The sequence below is a fragment of the Canis lupus genome, chromosome 14 (assembly GCF_048164855.1).
Source record: "Canis lupus baileyi chromosome 14, mCanLup2.hap1, whole genome shotgun sequence".
NCBI lineage: Eukaryota > Metazoa > Chordata > Mammalia > Carnivora > Canidae > Canis > Canis lupus.
The window spans coordinates 38,992,451-39,006,522 of record NC_132851.1 but is presented as its reverse complement, the minus strand read 5'-3'; the positions used below and the strand labels follow the sequence as shown (position 1 = coordinate 39,006,522).

The window sequence follows — 14,072 nt, the reverse complement described above, 5'->3', positions numbered from 1 at the left end:
CCACTCACCTTCCGAGCGGGAGGCGGCCGCCCGCGCGCCGGCCGGAAGTGCGCCCGCGCCCGGCCCCCCGCACGCACTTCCGGGACGCTCTGGGCGCCGGAGGACCCCGCCTCGGTGGCGCGGGGCGGGGCCCGGGCCCGCGGCTGCGGGCTCCACGGCCAAGTGCCCCAGGGCAGCGGCCTCGGTGCCGCCCTTCTCCCCTCGCGGGGTTGCTGCCGCCGGCCGGCAGTCGCTGGAGAGCTTGCGGGGAACGAACTCTTCCTTCCGGGGGGCCCCAAACACCCCTCCCGGCGGCCCCCCGAGTTCCCGAGGCGTGGCCGGCCGAACATCCCCGAGCCCGCCGCGGGGTCCCCCGGAGCCGGAGTCTCCCCGCCGGCCTGTTCTGACGACCCTGAGCCCCGAGCCCGGCCGGCGGGCAGCACAGGGCAGCCAGGGCAGCCAGGGCCGCGGGGCGCGCGGCGCGGGGCCAGGCGGGAGAGAAGCTGGGTGGTCGGGGCGAGGAGGGCCCGGTGACCGCGGGCAGGCGCCGCCTCCGCCTCCGTGGGTGGGACGCGGCCGAAGCCCTGGGCGGCCGCTTCCCCCCGGGCAGCCCCGCGCCCGCCGGACCGCGCTGCTCCCCTCCGCCGACCTAATGCCCGGCCCAGGCCAGCAGCCGGGGTGCCGCTGGGAGCAGGGCAGGTCCCCGCCGCAGCGGAGCCCACGTTCCTAGTGTGCGGGGTGCGGGAGAAAGCACACAACAAACGGGAACACGGCCGCACCCACGCCGGCGTAAGCGCCCCAAGGAAGCACGCAGGGAAGCGCCTAGTGGTCCGACGAGGGCTCCCTAAGCAAGCAACACGAGAGGAGAGGGAGGAGAGTAGGGCAAGCTAGTCACTAGAGGGAGGAGATTCAAAGCAGAAGGAAGAGCATGTGCCAGGGTCCTGAGGCATGAGTGTCCCCAAGGGTTTGGAGGAGAACAAGCAAGCGGGGGCGGGGGTGAGGGAAGGAGAATGGGACATGGGGGGCAAGCTGTCTTGAAGCCGTGATTAGGAGCCCGGATTTGATCTGCACCAGGAGCCACTGAGGGTCCTGAGCAGGGGAGTGACGCCTGATGCACATTTTAAGATCTGTTTAGGGAGGCAGGAGGAGGCAGGTGGTTTAGAGTGTGGGCTGGGTAGGGCCGTGCTGGGGACCAAACTGACATTACCTGCTGTTTGCTGGGATGTGGGGCACGACAACCTGGCGTTTGGGCTGGAGTGTGGCAGCTGGCCCACTTTCTGGGATGGGGCAATGGCCACAGCCGAGTTCTGTTCTGGACACATGGCCCCCAACGAACGCACAGAGGTGGCTGGGGCTCGCCTCTCCCACCCCCTCCTCAGTCTCCCCTCACCCCCTCCTGTGTGGCCCTTTAGTGGGGTGCCAGATGCCTTGGAGGCTCGGCTCCCGCTCTTCAGCCTCAACAGGCCTCCTGTCAAGTGTCTGGGTCTCTGCAGAAAGCTGCCTGGCCCCTGGTTTTGCCACCCAAAGCCCTGGCCCACAGTGCTGCTCCTCTGTCTGCCCTCGGGCGTCTCCCCATCACCTGACTGTGCGGGGACTTTGCAGTCCCATCCTTGGCCTGGTCCTTGCCCCCAGGCATACTGTGCTCTGCAGGGTCTGGTGGCCCCTCCCCTCAGCGGAGACAACCAAGAATGTCTCCAGGTATTCCTGTGTACCCTTCTGGGGGGCAGGGCTGCCCTCAAGAGGACAGCTCTTCCTTGGAAGGCAAACGAGCAAGGGTATGGGACAGGGGCCCAACCCAGGCTCTTCAGCACTCAGTGCTTGCAGGGCATCATCCCAGGGTCTCACGAGGTCGGGGTCTCCCAGACCCCCTCCAGGGTTATGACCGCAGGCATCAGGCAACCAAGGAACCTCTAGTCCCCCAGAACCTGGGGCCGGGACAGCTGTGTCTACAGAGGGACACAGTATTTTGTCCCACAGGAGTCACTCTCATCCTAAGTCAGTGGATTCCTTCTCCGATTATGTCAGTCTCTTACAAGTTTGGTTACCTTGAGGCAGTGGCCAGTTGGGTGTCTGGCTCTGCAGGCCTGAGGCCAGACCCAGCACCTCCCTGGGGGGTCCTGACTGCACCCCCAAACTGCAGGGAGATGACTGGACCCAGTGAACAGAGCAGACTTTTTTTTTTTTTTTTTTTTTTTTTTAGAGCAGACTTTTATTACAGAAGAAAACCTTATCCATGAGCAGCAGCACAAGGACACGTTCTGGGATGAGTGCTGGGGAGGCAGCCAGAAACGAACCAGTGCAACACTCACCTGGATTAAGAAAGCACCACGTGAAAGGTGAACCACAGAAACCACAGAACGAGGACAACACGTCCCCCAGACGTGCAACATACTCGCTTTCTAAAGACTGAAGAAGTGAAGAGATTATAACGTCAAAGTTCATCTGACGTGCTTGGAAAGTCATGTCTCCCGTGTGCACGACCACCAGCGGAGTGAGAGCATCTAGCCCCGCAGCCACCTCCACCTGCCAGGTGTGCGGGGTGTGAGAATCCCACGACGCCCAGTGCTCAAGCTGACAAGTAAACAAGTGCGTGATAAAACCAGATTGCCCCGGGCTGCTGCAGGGACCTGGGGCGCACAATGGGACAGGGCGCTCTTGTGGACCCCAGTCCGGGGGCGACGTGTGCGCTGGGGCCGAGGGACCCTGGGTGCTCACCCTACAGGCCTCGGAAGCCCACGCCTCCGGAAGCTGCAGACAACCACGGGCAGCAGCGTCCACCTGCCCCCGTGGGCCAGCCTGGATCCCGGCAGGACTCTGGTCAAGAGGGCCACTGGCGCTGTGGGCTGTGGAACAGGCAGTTGTGAGGCGGACGCGGGAGACACAATTGCTAAGCTCAGCGCAGAGGTCCCTGGAGGCTCGGAGCAGAGCTGTGTCCTCAGGCAGGAGACACGGAGCCTGCCCATCATCTTTGTGGCTGCTCCCACCCTGCGCTGGCCCTCAGCCCACTCCCTTTCCGGTCCCAGCGCTGCTCCCTTGGCCCTTGGGGACACCTCCTTTACCTGGCTGCGAACCTGCCCTCACTTGTCCTGCTCCAGAGAAAATGTCCATGTGTCCCCAGTGTCACAGGCGTCTGTCATGAGCACCAGGACTCGGGCGCCCTGGGCTGTCCTCCCTGGAACCGAGGCCGCAAGGCTGCGCTCAGTCCAGCCGTCCTCCGCAGCGTGTCTTGGGGAAAGGAATGGTCACAAGTCTTGGTGTCCGGACTCGGGATGGACATGAGAGGTCACTAGAAATCAAGCCCAGGTGACACCCTGGTGCCTACAGCTCCCCAGGAATGCAGAGGACCTGGCAAGGGTGACCAGAGGTCAGCCCCCCAGTCTGTAGGGAGGGGAGGAAGCAGAGCCCCGCTTGCGATGTGGACTCACTGCCCAGTCTCCCACAGCGCTGGCTCCCACCTTCCCTCAGATCGAGGTCGGCATGAGGCCCGTAGGAACAGATCCCAGCGTGAAGGGCGATCTACGGCACGTCCCTGGGACATCTGCTGGCGTCCCCGTGTCCATTCCATTCGAGGTCCTCCGTGGCTCCCCGCCAACCCAGCGCCCTCCATGTGGGCCAGGTGCCGAGGTGCTCCGTGGATGCTGCTGTAACTGCCCTCCGGCAACAAGAACCATGCTCAGCGGGGGGCACCCCAAAGGTTCTCATGTGGAAGAAGCATTTCTCTGGGACATTCCCAGGACTCCAGGGAAGCCACTGACTTTGCTGGTGGGGTCCCTCCCAGGCTGGGCAGGCTCAGGATTACCCCTCCTGGGTGGGCGGGGCCAGAGGTGTGCCGGCAGCGCCGGCAGCGGTGCAAGGTGAGCAAGGTGGATATGGTGGCCTTTGGAGCGGCTGAGAAGCAGCGAAGGCCCCTGGGGGGTTCAGCGCCTTCACGGGGCTCTGGGAGGAGGTGGGAGGCAGACGGGGCCCACCTGCAGCACCCCCGCCCCCCGTGGACTTCCTGGCCGGGCCCCGATCCCACCGCCCTCGGGCGTTGCCTTTCTGCTCACCCAGGGGCCTCCTGGCTGCCTCCTCAGTGGCCTGGGCGCCTCTTCGGGGCTCAGGACTGGGGAACCTTGTTAGCTGGGAGGTTCCCTTCTATGCACGCTTCATCGGGAACTTCTTGACAGGTGAGCTGCTCTCACGGAAACACCTTCTGAACAAAGAAACGCAGTTATCACCTGGCTGGCTGCAGGGAAGCTGCGAGCACACAGGTGGGGAGGGCTGGAGAGGCCTGGAGGCGGGACTGGCCGGGGCTCCACCCACGCACCCCAGGCCTGGGCCCGGACAGACCCGGGAGGAGAGCGCTCGTTTCCGCAAAGTTAAAGTTAGAACAGGAGTGTTGCAGACGCACGTAGCCCTTGGGTGAACGGGACACACCGGAGGCCACCGAAGCCGGGCGCCCAGTCCCCGCGGGCCGCTGCTCCGCCCCGTTGGCTTCTGCGCTTCATCAGCAGCATCTTGGGCGACCGACTTCCTTTGTTCTGAGCCACAGACATGGACGGGCATCTGCTTGCTTCGCTGCTGACGTACATGTGGGTTATTTCCAATTTTCCTGACATCCCACACGCGCTCTACAGATCGCTGCACGGACTCTGGGCGCACATACCAGAGTGCCCCCACGGGATTTTGATGACCCAAGTTTCTGGGCTAGCACCCTATGGCACATCCTTAACTTGCCAAAAAAAGCTACTTTTGTTGCTAAAAATAGATTGATAGCTTTTTATTTTTTAAAGGTTTTATTCATTCATAGAGACAGAGAGAGAGAGAGAGAGGCAGAGACACAGGGAGAAGGAGAAGCAGGCTCCACGTGGGGAGCCTGACGTGGGACTCAATCCCAGGTCTCCAGGATCAGGCCCTGGGGTACAGGCGGCGCTAAACCGCTGCGCCACCGGGGCTGCCCGATCCATAGCTTTTTAAAACTGCATTTTGCTAACAGCACAGCAGATTCATTAGCTGTTTCCGCTGTGGGGAATACACGTTCTGTTCATTGTTTTAGTGAACACAGCAGCAGCAGCAGCAAGTGCGATGCTGGGCACCCCCCCGCGCCGACACCGACACCCGCAGCCTCTGTATTGTTCCCAACAGAAACCCTGCGTCCGTCCCCCTGCACTGTCCGCCCAGGAGTCTCTCCTATGCTGCTGTGCGCGGTGCTCTGGGCCCTCCAAGCCCGGGCCACACCAGCCGGCTTCTTGCGCTCGGCAGCAGCTCGTCACCAGCTCGTCACCAGCTCGTCACCATCTGGGCCTCATTCCCTGTCCAGGCCGATGCTGTCCCCGCGTCTGGGCTCCGCGCACCGTGTGTCCGTTCGTCCAGGGGGTACCACAGGCCACGGCGCCTGGGGGCTCCTGCTTCGCTGCTTCTGCACCTGGGCCTCTGGGAATTCGGATTCTGACCTTTGCCCTGGCAAGCCTGCTAAGCCCTTACTAATCTCCGTACTTGGAGTCGATTTTCAGATTCTAGTAGACGTGGTATCATCTGCTGATAACACACTAAGGGTTTTCCATTATAATCTCAGGTGTGCCTCTTCGTCCTCGTGTGGCCCCTGGGCAGCGCGAGCGGGGGGTGCGGGGGGAGCCCCGAGGGTGGGTCTCTTGGCTCCTGCGCTCGAAGGGGACACAGATACCCGGGACCCCAGGCTGCAGTGCTGTCCCAGGTTCTGATAGATGTTCTCTACCAGGTTTAGACAATTCTAGGATGGTGCATTTTGGGACATAGTTTCACAACATTTAAGATGATAATATGGGGGGGTGCCTGGGTGGCTCAGCGGTAGAGCGTCTGCCTTCAGCTCGGGGCGTGATCCCGGGGTTCTGGGATCGAGTCCCACATTAGGCTCCCCGCAGGGAGCCTGCTTCTCCCTCTGCCTCTCTGTGTGTATCTCATGAATAAATAAAATCTTTAAAAACATAAAAGATGATAATATGCCCCTCCCTCAATCTGTTGATGTGACACATCAGTTTTGAGCCTGACTTGCCTTCCTGACAGAACCTCTGGCCCCACTCCACCATCCCTTCCTGCCGCGTTGGAGGCAGTTTCCAGCTCTGGGCTTGAAACTCGCACACACTCGCGGCTGTCCCAGCTCATAAAGTAAGGGGAGGTGTCTCCGCTTTTCAATCTCTGAGCCCGAAGGAGACTGGAATAGGTGCCTGAACTCAACTTGTGCGCCATCTGGACTCGCATCCTTGCGCGGCGGGGGGGGGGGGGGCTGGGGGGGAGAATTAAGCTCCGGACACTCGTGTGCAGCGCTTACAGGTCTTTGGGCCACTGGCTCTCGGGCGGCCTCCGCAGCTCATCTGTGCTCACATTCCCTGGCGCGGAGTTTTGTCTTTTCTGATCTCTGACGCCCCTGCTGTCACTTCTCAGCATTTGCGGTGGCGCGTTTGCTCCCGTGGCCTCCTGGCCCCACACTGGACTGCCGGCCAGGACGGGGCCCCCCTGTTTCCTTCCCACGACAGCCTCCGACACACTGGTTTTGCTACTCTGTCACTCTGCATTTATTCCGCTGTGTTTTTTATAACTTCTCAAGCCAGAGGCTCAGCTTCTGGTCTCTAGCTGCTCTGCTGATGAGTCCTGAGTGCTTAGGGCTGCATGTCCCCACGTGGCTTTAACGGCTCCTGGGGAAGCTCTGGCCAATCCTGTTTCAGTGTCAGCAAGGTCTCAGTATTTTAGAGCCTTCGCTATGTCTTTTCGTTTGAGTCTCATTATTGGGAGGGTTTTCCTTTTCCTAGGATAGGAGCTTCATTTGAACTGAGAAACCCTCAAAACAGATTCACGGGGAAGATCTGACTTCGGTGTGTGGTGGCGGGATGCGGTGGCGGGGAGCGCAGGAGACACCCCCTGCCTTGCCAGAGCCGTGCCAAGGCAAACAAGACCACCAACTGATCTGAGTTTGATTTCGTGATTTTTCTCATGACTGTAAGACTTCCAAGTCTCATTTTAAAATAAGTATTTTCCCATTGCTCTTTTTTCCTGCTGATGCAGGTGAAGTCAGCTGTGGTTTTCCTGGAGGAGGCGCCAAGGGCTGTCGGCAGGCATGGCCACCTCCCATGCCTCGCTACGAACATGAACACCCGGCAAGAAGCCCCACGCCCACTGTGGGACTTGAACTCACAACCCGGAGATCAAGAGTCGCAGGTTCCACCCACAGAGCCTGCCGGGCGCCCCCAGAGCCACCATCCTTAAAACAGTTGGGGTGAAGCAGCAGTGCCCTGAGGACTTCACGTGAGTCACCGAGTCAGGTTAAGCACCGTCAGCATCCCACGTCATGCCTGCGGAAACTGAGGCAGCACGAGGTTAAGAGAGGCCCAGGTCCCACCTGGGCAAGGTCACTAACCCCTGTGTTCTTCACCACCCACCTCCTCTCCAGAGAGCAAAGCCATATTGGGTGGGAGTCTATTTCTTTGTCTCCTAACAAACTGGCACGGACGAAAACGCACCTGCCTGCCGCTGGAGAGGAGGGCAAACCCGCTGTCTGTGCGCTGCCGGGGCGCCAACCGCCACAGCCCGGAGAAGGGTCCCGGCCAGGCTCATCTCCACCGTCGTACCACGTCTGGAGACCCATCCTGCTGCCCTGAATACAGAAAAGGTATTTATCTCCACACTATTTGTAACGCCCTGAACCAGAGAGAGCCCACATGCCCCCCATAGGAGACCTTTCTCTTGGGTTCACCGCGAGGCCGTGGTGCCCAGGAAGCTGGCGGCCGGGAACATGCTGCAACACGTGACCCATGTCACACAGCACATGCATCCTGGGACGGGCTAAGGCAAAGCGGATGCCCCTGGGTCCGGACGCCCACCCAGGGTGAGCGTCCCCACCCCGTCCTCCGGCACCCTGGGATGAGCACCCAGCCCCCGCAGCCCCCCCACCCCCGGTCTCTTTCCACAGGCCTCCAGCACAACCTGGGGGGGGGGACTCTGACCCTCATGCACCCTTCACCTAGAGCGGCCCCCTCTGGCCACCACCCGTCTCTGTGAATGAAGCTTTTCTGGCACACGGCCACACTCGCTCACTTCTGTGTCATTGGGGACTGTGGCCCCAGGTCACAGTGGAGAGGAGTGGTGACAGGCATCAGGGCCGTGGAGCTGACAAGTTGCCACCTGGGCCTTTACAGAAAGCGTCTGCCAACTGTGCTCTGGACGCAGGAGCCGCTGACACCCAAGCAGTGTGCTTCCTCGCACCCGGTGCTCATACACGTCTCCTTACTGTCTCTGCCGAACATCTGAGAGTAAATTGCAGACCTCGTGCCCGTGTCCTTGGAAAGCTTAGTGTGCGTCTCTGACAACCAGGATGAGGCCCGGGATGACCACAGGCCACAAGCCAAGCACGGAGTGCGGAGACAGATGCAGCCCTGCCACCCAGTGGACAGCATGGACATAAGGTTTGCCAAAGGTCCCAGGAAGGTCCCTGACAGCTATGCTCCCATCCGGGGTCACACACTGTGGCCCCCACCCCCCGGGATCTCCTGCCCCACCTGGGGCGATCTGAGTCGGGTGTGGGAGGGCCTGCTGTGCCCGGGGGCTGGGGGACAGGGGTGCCCAGCTCAGGTGTCATACAGCACAGCTTTTAGAAAGGACATGAGTGGGCAGCCTGGGTGGCTCAGCGGTTGAGGGTCTGCCTTCAGCTCAGGGCGTGATCCCGGGTCCCGGGATCGAGTTCAGCATCGGGCTCCCTGCAAGGAGCCTGCTTCTCCCTCTGCCTGTGGCTCCTCTCTGTGTCTCTCATGAGAAAATAAGTAAAATCTTAAAAAAAAAAAAAAAAGAAAAGAAAGAACAGGAGCAAACACCTACCAACCTGGAGAAGCATTTCCGCTGAGAGCATCTGCCCTTTGGCGTCTGTGACCTGATGGAGAAACGTCTCTCTTGATTCAGGACCTTCCTGCAGGATATATTCCCCAAAGACCAAGGCCATTCTGGGGCTCCAAACAGCTGGAAGTGCATCATTTCCCTAGTAAAAGCCCTGTTGCCTCCTAAGTGACTGTCACATCACCCTCCTCACACCGTTGGAAACTCTGGGACCCCTGGCAGCTCTCTGCAGAGCGAGGAGCCCCATGTGGATCACTCCTGGAGGGCAGCCTAGGGTGGGCACGGAGTGGGGACTCGCCCGGGGGAGATGGGGCCTGGGGACCAGGTGAGAAGACGTGAAACTGACCTGGACGCTGACCCCTGGGGGGCAGGGCGCACTGGCTCCCTTCTGGACACCCCCGTGGCAGATGCAGGCTGGCCTGAGCTGCCCTCACATCCTTGGGGCCCCCACATGTCCAGGGCAGGAATTGCCCGCGATGGCAGCCCGTAGATCCTGGGTGATCCACACGGCGCGTCAGGCCGCTCACCGTGGCAGGGGCTGGGCTGGGTGGAGGCAGGAGGGGCCAGTTCCCAGGGACACGGGGTGAGGGCAGGGGTTCCAGGGCTGGTGCTGCACGGCTGGAGGGGGGAAGCCGGGGCACAAACCGCAGGACTGTCACCACGGCCAGCCTCGCAGGGACAGCAGGTGGGTGGCGTGGCACCAGGGCACCGACCGCGGAGCACCGCTGTCTAGCTCAGCGCTGCAGGCTCCTGCCTGGTGCACAGGGATGGGCTCGGGGCCTGGCAGGTCCACAGTCTGCAGACTGGAGTCCCCCCAAGGAGCAGGTGAGAGGGCGGAAAGCAGAGCAGACGCCACGGGCAGAGGCTGCAGGTGCTGGGCCGCTCCCCGGAAGCCGCGGCCTCCGGGCACAGACAGCGGGGGATACCCCGTCTCTGGTGCCGCGGCCACAGGTGCCTCCCGCGTTATCACGGGATCTTGATCCAGGGCTGCTTCGCACCGGAGAGGTCTGTACCACGCTCGGGCACTTGCTTACTGTGCAGGCTGACTTTCCTGATGACGGCGGGGCGGCGCGCAGGTGCATGGGGCTCGGGGCTGCCCGGCACCCATCGGGCACTCAGGAGGGACAGCGGGCGCGCGGCCCCCACGGGCCCCATCGGCACAGGCAGTGGCTCGGCAGCTTCCTACACTCAGTGCTTCTTCCGCGGGTGACGCTTCCGATGGCGGATGAGGCAGGAGCTGTAGGCAAAGGTCTTCCCGCATTCCTGGCACTCGTACGGCTTCTCCCCGGTGTGCGTCTTCCGATGTTTCAGGAGGTTGGAGCCGCAGTTGAAGGCCTTCCCGCATTCGCTGCATTTGAAGGGCTTTTCTCCAGTATGGATTCTGTGGTGCTTGGTGACGTCGGAGCTGTGGCGGAACGTCTTCCCACACGCGTCGCACGGGAAGGGCTTCTCTCCTGTGTGTACCCGCTGGTGGCGGAGGTGGTCTGTCTTGTGCTTAAAGACGCGGCCGCACTCCCCGCACTCGTAGGGCTTCTTTCTCTGGAAAGGAGTGAACACAGGGACCCCCTCAAAGTCATCTTTAAACGAAGCATCGAAGGCGTCAAATAAATGTTCTTCATCCTCGGGGCTCAGGCTGGCTTCCTTGCTGTGCTTCCTCGCCACAGAGGACCTCCTGGGCTTTTTCCCCCCAGACACATTCTCTTCTTTGGGAGCGTCCTTCAGCACCTCTACTTCTTCCTTTGGGGTCTGTGCCTTCTTTTTGCCCGTGGGCTTCTCCATCTTTCTCTGTTCCCAGCAGAGAGGAAGGACCACCGGAAGCCAGGAAGGGCTAGGGAGAAAGGCCAGGGCCTGGACTCCCCACTTCTTCGGAAAGCTCTCCCATTAGACACAGCTCTTCGTTTTCCCGAGCTTGTAACGAGAGCTCCGGAGCAGAAAGCTTGCACCAGAGAGGGGACGCCACCAATCCTTGTGCTGCCGGAGAAGCCAAACCATGAAGGTTAGATTACAGGCGTGTGTGGGGAGGACATAGCTGTGGGCTCTTGCGGTACGGAGGAGCTCAGGGACGGATGACGGGGGCCACCGGGGACCTTGGCCCCTTCCCTGTCCGTGTGTTCCCTTGGACATGAGCCTTTCACACTGGACGTGACCAAACAGAACACTCGCCCTAACCCTCTCCTGGGGGACGGGGTCTCCATGCCTGTGTCCAGGGGACCAACAACTCTGTGTGGTCCCCACATTGGAGGTTTCCCCTCATTTCCCCCCTCCTCCTCCACTTCGTGTATTTGGGACCAGATGATGTGCTTCTGGAGCCACAGGCTGCAGGATGCACCTGCGTCCCCCCTTTGGGAGCTGCCCTCCTGTCACTTAGAGCCTGGAGTCTGAGATGGACCAAACTTGGGGCTGGCTCCCTAGGGGCGCCCCTGCCCTCCTCCCATGGCCTGTCTCCGTACGGCGGCCGCAAACCCCCACCATGTACCTGCCCCGGTCCCCAGGGGCGGTCCCCAGGGGCCTCCCTCATACTGAAGAGCCCTATACCCTGACCTGGCCTGCTCTCTGGCGCTGCCCCGCCTCCACCCCCCCCCCCCCCGGGTGCCCAGTTCCGCTACAAATTCAAGTGGGATCCAGCAGCCCCCGGGGTTCGCAGGAGCATCACCCGCAGGGCTCCTATTTCCTTGGTTGGGATCTCTCGTCTGTTTTGTTTCTGCATCATCCCTGAGCTCCTGAGCTGCATCTTCTCCGTGCTAACGGAACCCCAGCATGGCCTCCGCACACTTCAGACTCTCCACGTGCTCGTGGAAGGCATCTCCAGGAGACTGAGAAAAACCGCTTTTTTTTTTTTTTTTTTTTTAAAGCTCCACAGGCCGGTCCTGTTCTGATCCTCCGAACATTCCTTGCAAACAGGGTTCTCAGCAAGGGCACCGTGGCCTGTGTGATGCCCTAGTAACACTCCCGGTGATGTAGATTCACCTTTTTAATCTGCGTCTATCCAACTGCTGTGCGTGAAAACACCATTGCTTTTTTTTTTTTTTTTTTTTTTTTTTAAAGTAAGCTCTATGGCCAACATAGGGCTCGACCTCAAGACCCTAAGGTCAAGAGTCACAGGCTCCACGGACTGAGCCAGCCCGGCGCCCCCTAGTGATGTTTTAAGGAATAGATGCTTTGAATCGTCAAAGCCACCGGGGAGGTGCCTGGGCTTCCCTCGTCTCCCGCAGGCAAAGGCAGGGAGCCCAGGACGTCGGGACAGGGGGGTGGGAGGCTGGCCTCGGGCCACGTCGCCCGCAGGCCCTGCTGCAGGCCGGCTCCGGGAGGCTGCGGTGCCCACCAGGCGGGAGCCGGAGCTGAGGGCACCGGAGGCCCAGGGGCTGGGGAGCGTGCAGAAGTAGGGGCCCTCCGCGGCACCCGATCGACCCCCCGGAGGCCGGTGTCCGGTCGGCAGGAAGACAGCCAAGCGCAGAGCCGCCGCGGAGACGCCTCACGCCGTACCCACCGCTGCCGGCCGGCTCCTCCGCGCTCCCGGCTCCTGCAGGCGGGGCCCCGAGGGACGGCGGGCGGCGGCCCGGGGCCTCGGCCGTGTCAGCCCCGCACCCCTAGCTAGGGGCCGGCGCCCGCACGGCTGCTGCTCGGGCATCGTCCTAGATACTCGTCCGGTCGGCCCCGTTCAAGCTGCCCGGTGCCCGGCGCCAGGAGGACGCCCAGCAATGGGACCGTCGACGCCGCAGCCGCCCCGCGGGGCCCGGGACGAACCGGCGGCTCCCCCGGCTGGATGCCAGGGGTCCGGGAACCGGCGACCTCCGCGCCCCGCCCCGCCGCAGCCCCGCCGCAGCGCCGCCGCAGCCTGGACCCCCGCGCCAGCCGCCCGGCCCGGCGCCCCCGGAAGGACCCGCCCCTTCCGGCGCCGCTCTAGGGGGCCCCGCCCCTTCCGGCGCCGCTCTAGGAGGGGCCCCGCCCGGCCTCTCGGTGGTACGCCGCGGACGGCTCCGCCCTCCAGCTCGCCGCCTCCTTTCCGTTTCTGCCAGGACCGCCCCCGAGGCCCCGCCCCTCGCTCCCCCCACCCCCCCCTCCGCACAGCAGGTGCCCCGGCGTCCCCGCCGCGTCTGCCCCACACCCTCGTGCCGCCCGCCTGCTCCCTCAGCTCCTCCGAGCCCAGGGACCACCCCACGTGTACTCGTTTCCTGGTTCCCTGGAACTGCGCCGCTCACAACGCTTGTTGATCCCCCGTTCGCGGGGGACGGGTGTCCAGGCTCGGCTGCCCTCCCCTGGCCGCGCCACGGCTGCCGTCTCAGCGGGAGGCTCGAGTGTCGCCTCCCCCGGTGGTTGACAGGACAGGACCCATCTCCTGGGGGCCGCGCCGCCGAGGGCCTGCTTCTCATTGGCTGTTGGCTGGAGGCTGAGGTGGGCCCTGGCCCCCCCCCCACCGGGCCCTGCCATGCGGCCCCCTCCCAGCGTGGCTGTTCGCGGGGAGGGGGAGTCTTGTAGAACATAGTGCGAGTGACTGCTCGTGACCGTCCTTATACAACAACATAACTACAGGAGTGACCTCCGGTCACCATCATACAACACCACCCCACTGCAGGAGTGACATCTTGTCTGTCCCGCCGCCATACTCTGGCTCAGAAGCAAGTCGCAGGTGCCGCCCGCACTTGGGGAGGGCAGCAGGCTCTAGACACCACAGCCTCCCCAGCCTCCACACTCCACCACCCCGCCCTGCAATTTTTTCAGAGCACATTCCAGTGTGTGACATACCCTGTCCTCTCCTGGTTAGCGGGTTTCCCAGGCCCAGGCCCACCAGGAGCGTGGGGCAGGTGGCGCTGCAGACCTGCGCAGTGAGGGCGGCCACGCGAATGATTGGTCCCCGGGGAATCAGGGTCGTGTTCACACTGAACTCTAGTCCGTGAAGCCTGCGGCTGCAAAAACACGATGTCCACGCCCTGGTCCCAGAAGGCGCCCTCTGGTTGACACCGGCCACGGTCACCTGAGCTATTAGGGAGCCCGCCCTCCTGCTGCTGGAGGCTCTGCACAAGCTGGGTGGGGAGCAAGTTCTTGAAATACGGCAGAATGAGGTTCCCACGTCCACGGCCGCTTCCTTTCATGAACGCTGTCTCTGTGGCGAGTGATGCTGTTTGACAGCATCTCACTCTGGACCGCGGTAAAACGGTCACTTAGAATCATCTTAGAGTCCTTTAAAAAACCTTTTTTGCAGGTGCCCTGTAAGAGCGGGTGAAGTCTGCCCCGGGGCCGTGGAGGCCCCCGGTGGC

At 62.3% G+C, this 14,072-nt stretch overlaps 1 protein-coding gene and 1 long non-coding RNA gene across 33 annotated transcripts; one reads left to right on the top strand and one right to left on the bottom strand.

Annotated features, from left to right (window-relative positions):
* Positions 1 to 127: 127 nt before the first annotated feature.
* LOC140603951 (uncharacterized) lies at positions 128 to 10,438 on the top strand. 3 transcript variants are annotated; one of them, XR_012006992.1, is made up of 5 exons: positions 128 to 768; positions 2,180 to 4,550; positions 6,997 to 7,600; positions 8,127 to 8,393; positions 8,884 to 10,438. It is a non-coding gene; the product is annotated as an uncharacterized lncRNA (long non-coding RNA). The 3 variants fall into 3 exon arrangements; XR_012006994.1 differs by having other exon boundaries at positions 512 to 768; positions 2,180 to 3,833; XR_012006993.1 differs by lacking the exon at positions 128 to 768 and adding an exon at positions 777 to 1,677.
* Positions 2,147 to 13,712, bottom strand: ZFP41 (ZFP41 zinc finger protein). Of its 30 annotated transcripts, none has more exons than XR_012006970.1 (7): positions 9,164 to 10,006; positions 8,803 to 8,890; positions 8,026 to 8,223; positions 7,452 to 7,585; positions 6,266 to 7,292; positions 4,026 to 4,536; positions 2,147 to 3,626 (listed from the first exon to the last, which is right to left on the bottom strand). XR_012006970.1 is itself a non-coding variant. In XM_072774772.1 (4 exons), the coding sequence occupies exon 2, from the start codon at positions 10,594 to 10,596 to the stop codon at positions 10,006 to 10,008; it is 591 nt and encodes a 196-aa protein (XP_072630873.1). In that variant the 5' UTR covers positions 10,597 to 10,788; positions 13,561 to 13,712; the 3' UTR covers positions 6,700 to 7,292; positions 7,452 to 7,585; positions 8,803 to 10,005. The 30 variants fall into 30 exon arrangements, 3 of the variants coding, with proteins under 3 accessions (XP_072630873.1, XP_072630874.1, XP_072630872.1); XR_012006969.1 differs by having other exon boundaries at positions 8,026 to 8,234; positions 8,807 to 8,890; XR_012006959.1 differs by having other exon boundaries at positions 8,026 to 8,363; positions 8,803 to 8,854.
* Between the last annotated feature and the right edge of the window lie 360 nt (positions 13,713 to 14,072).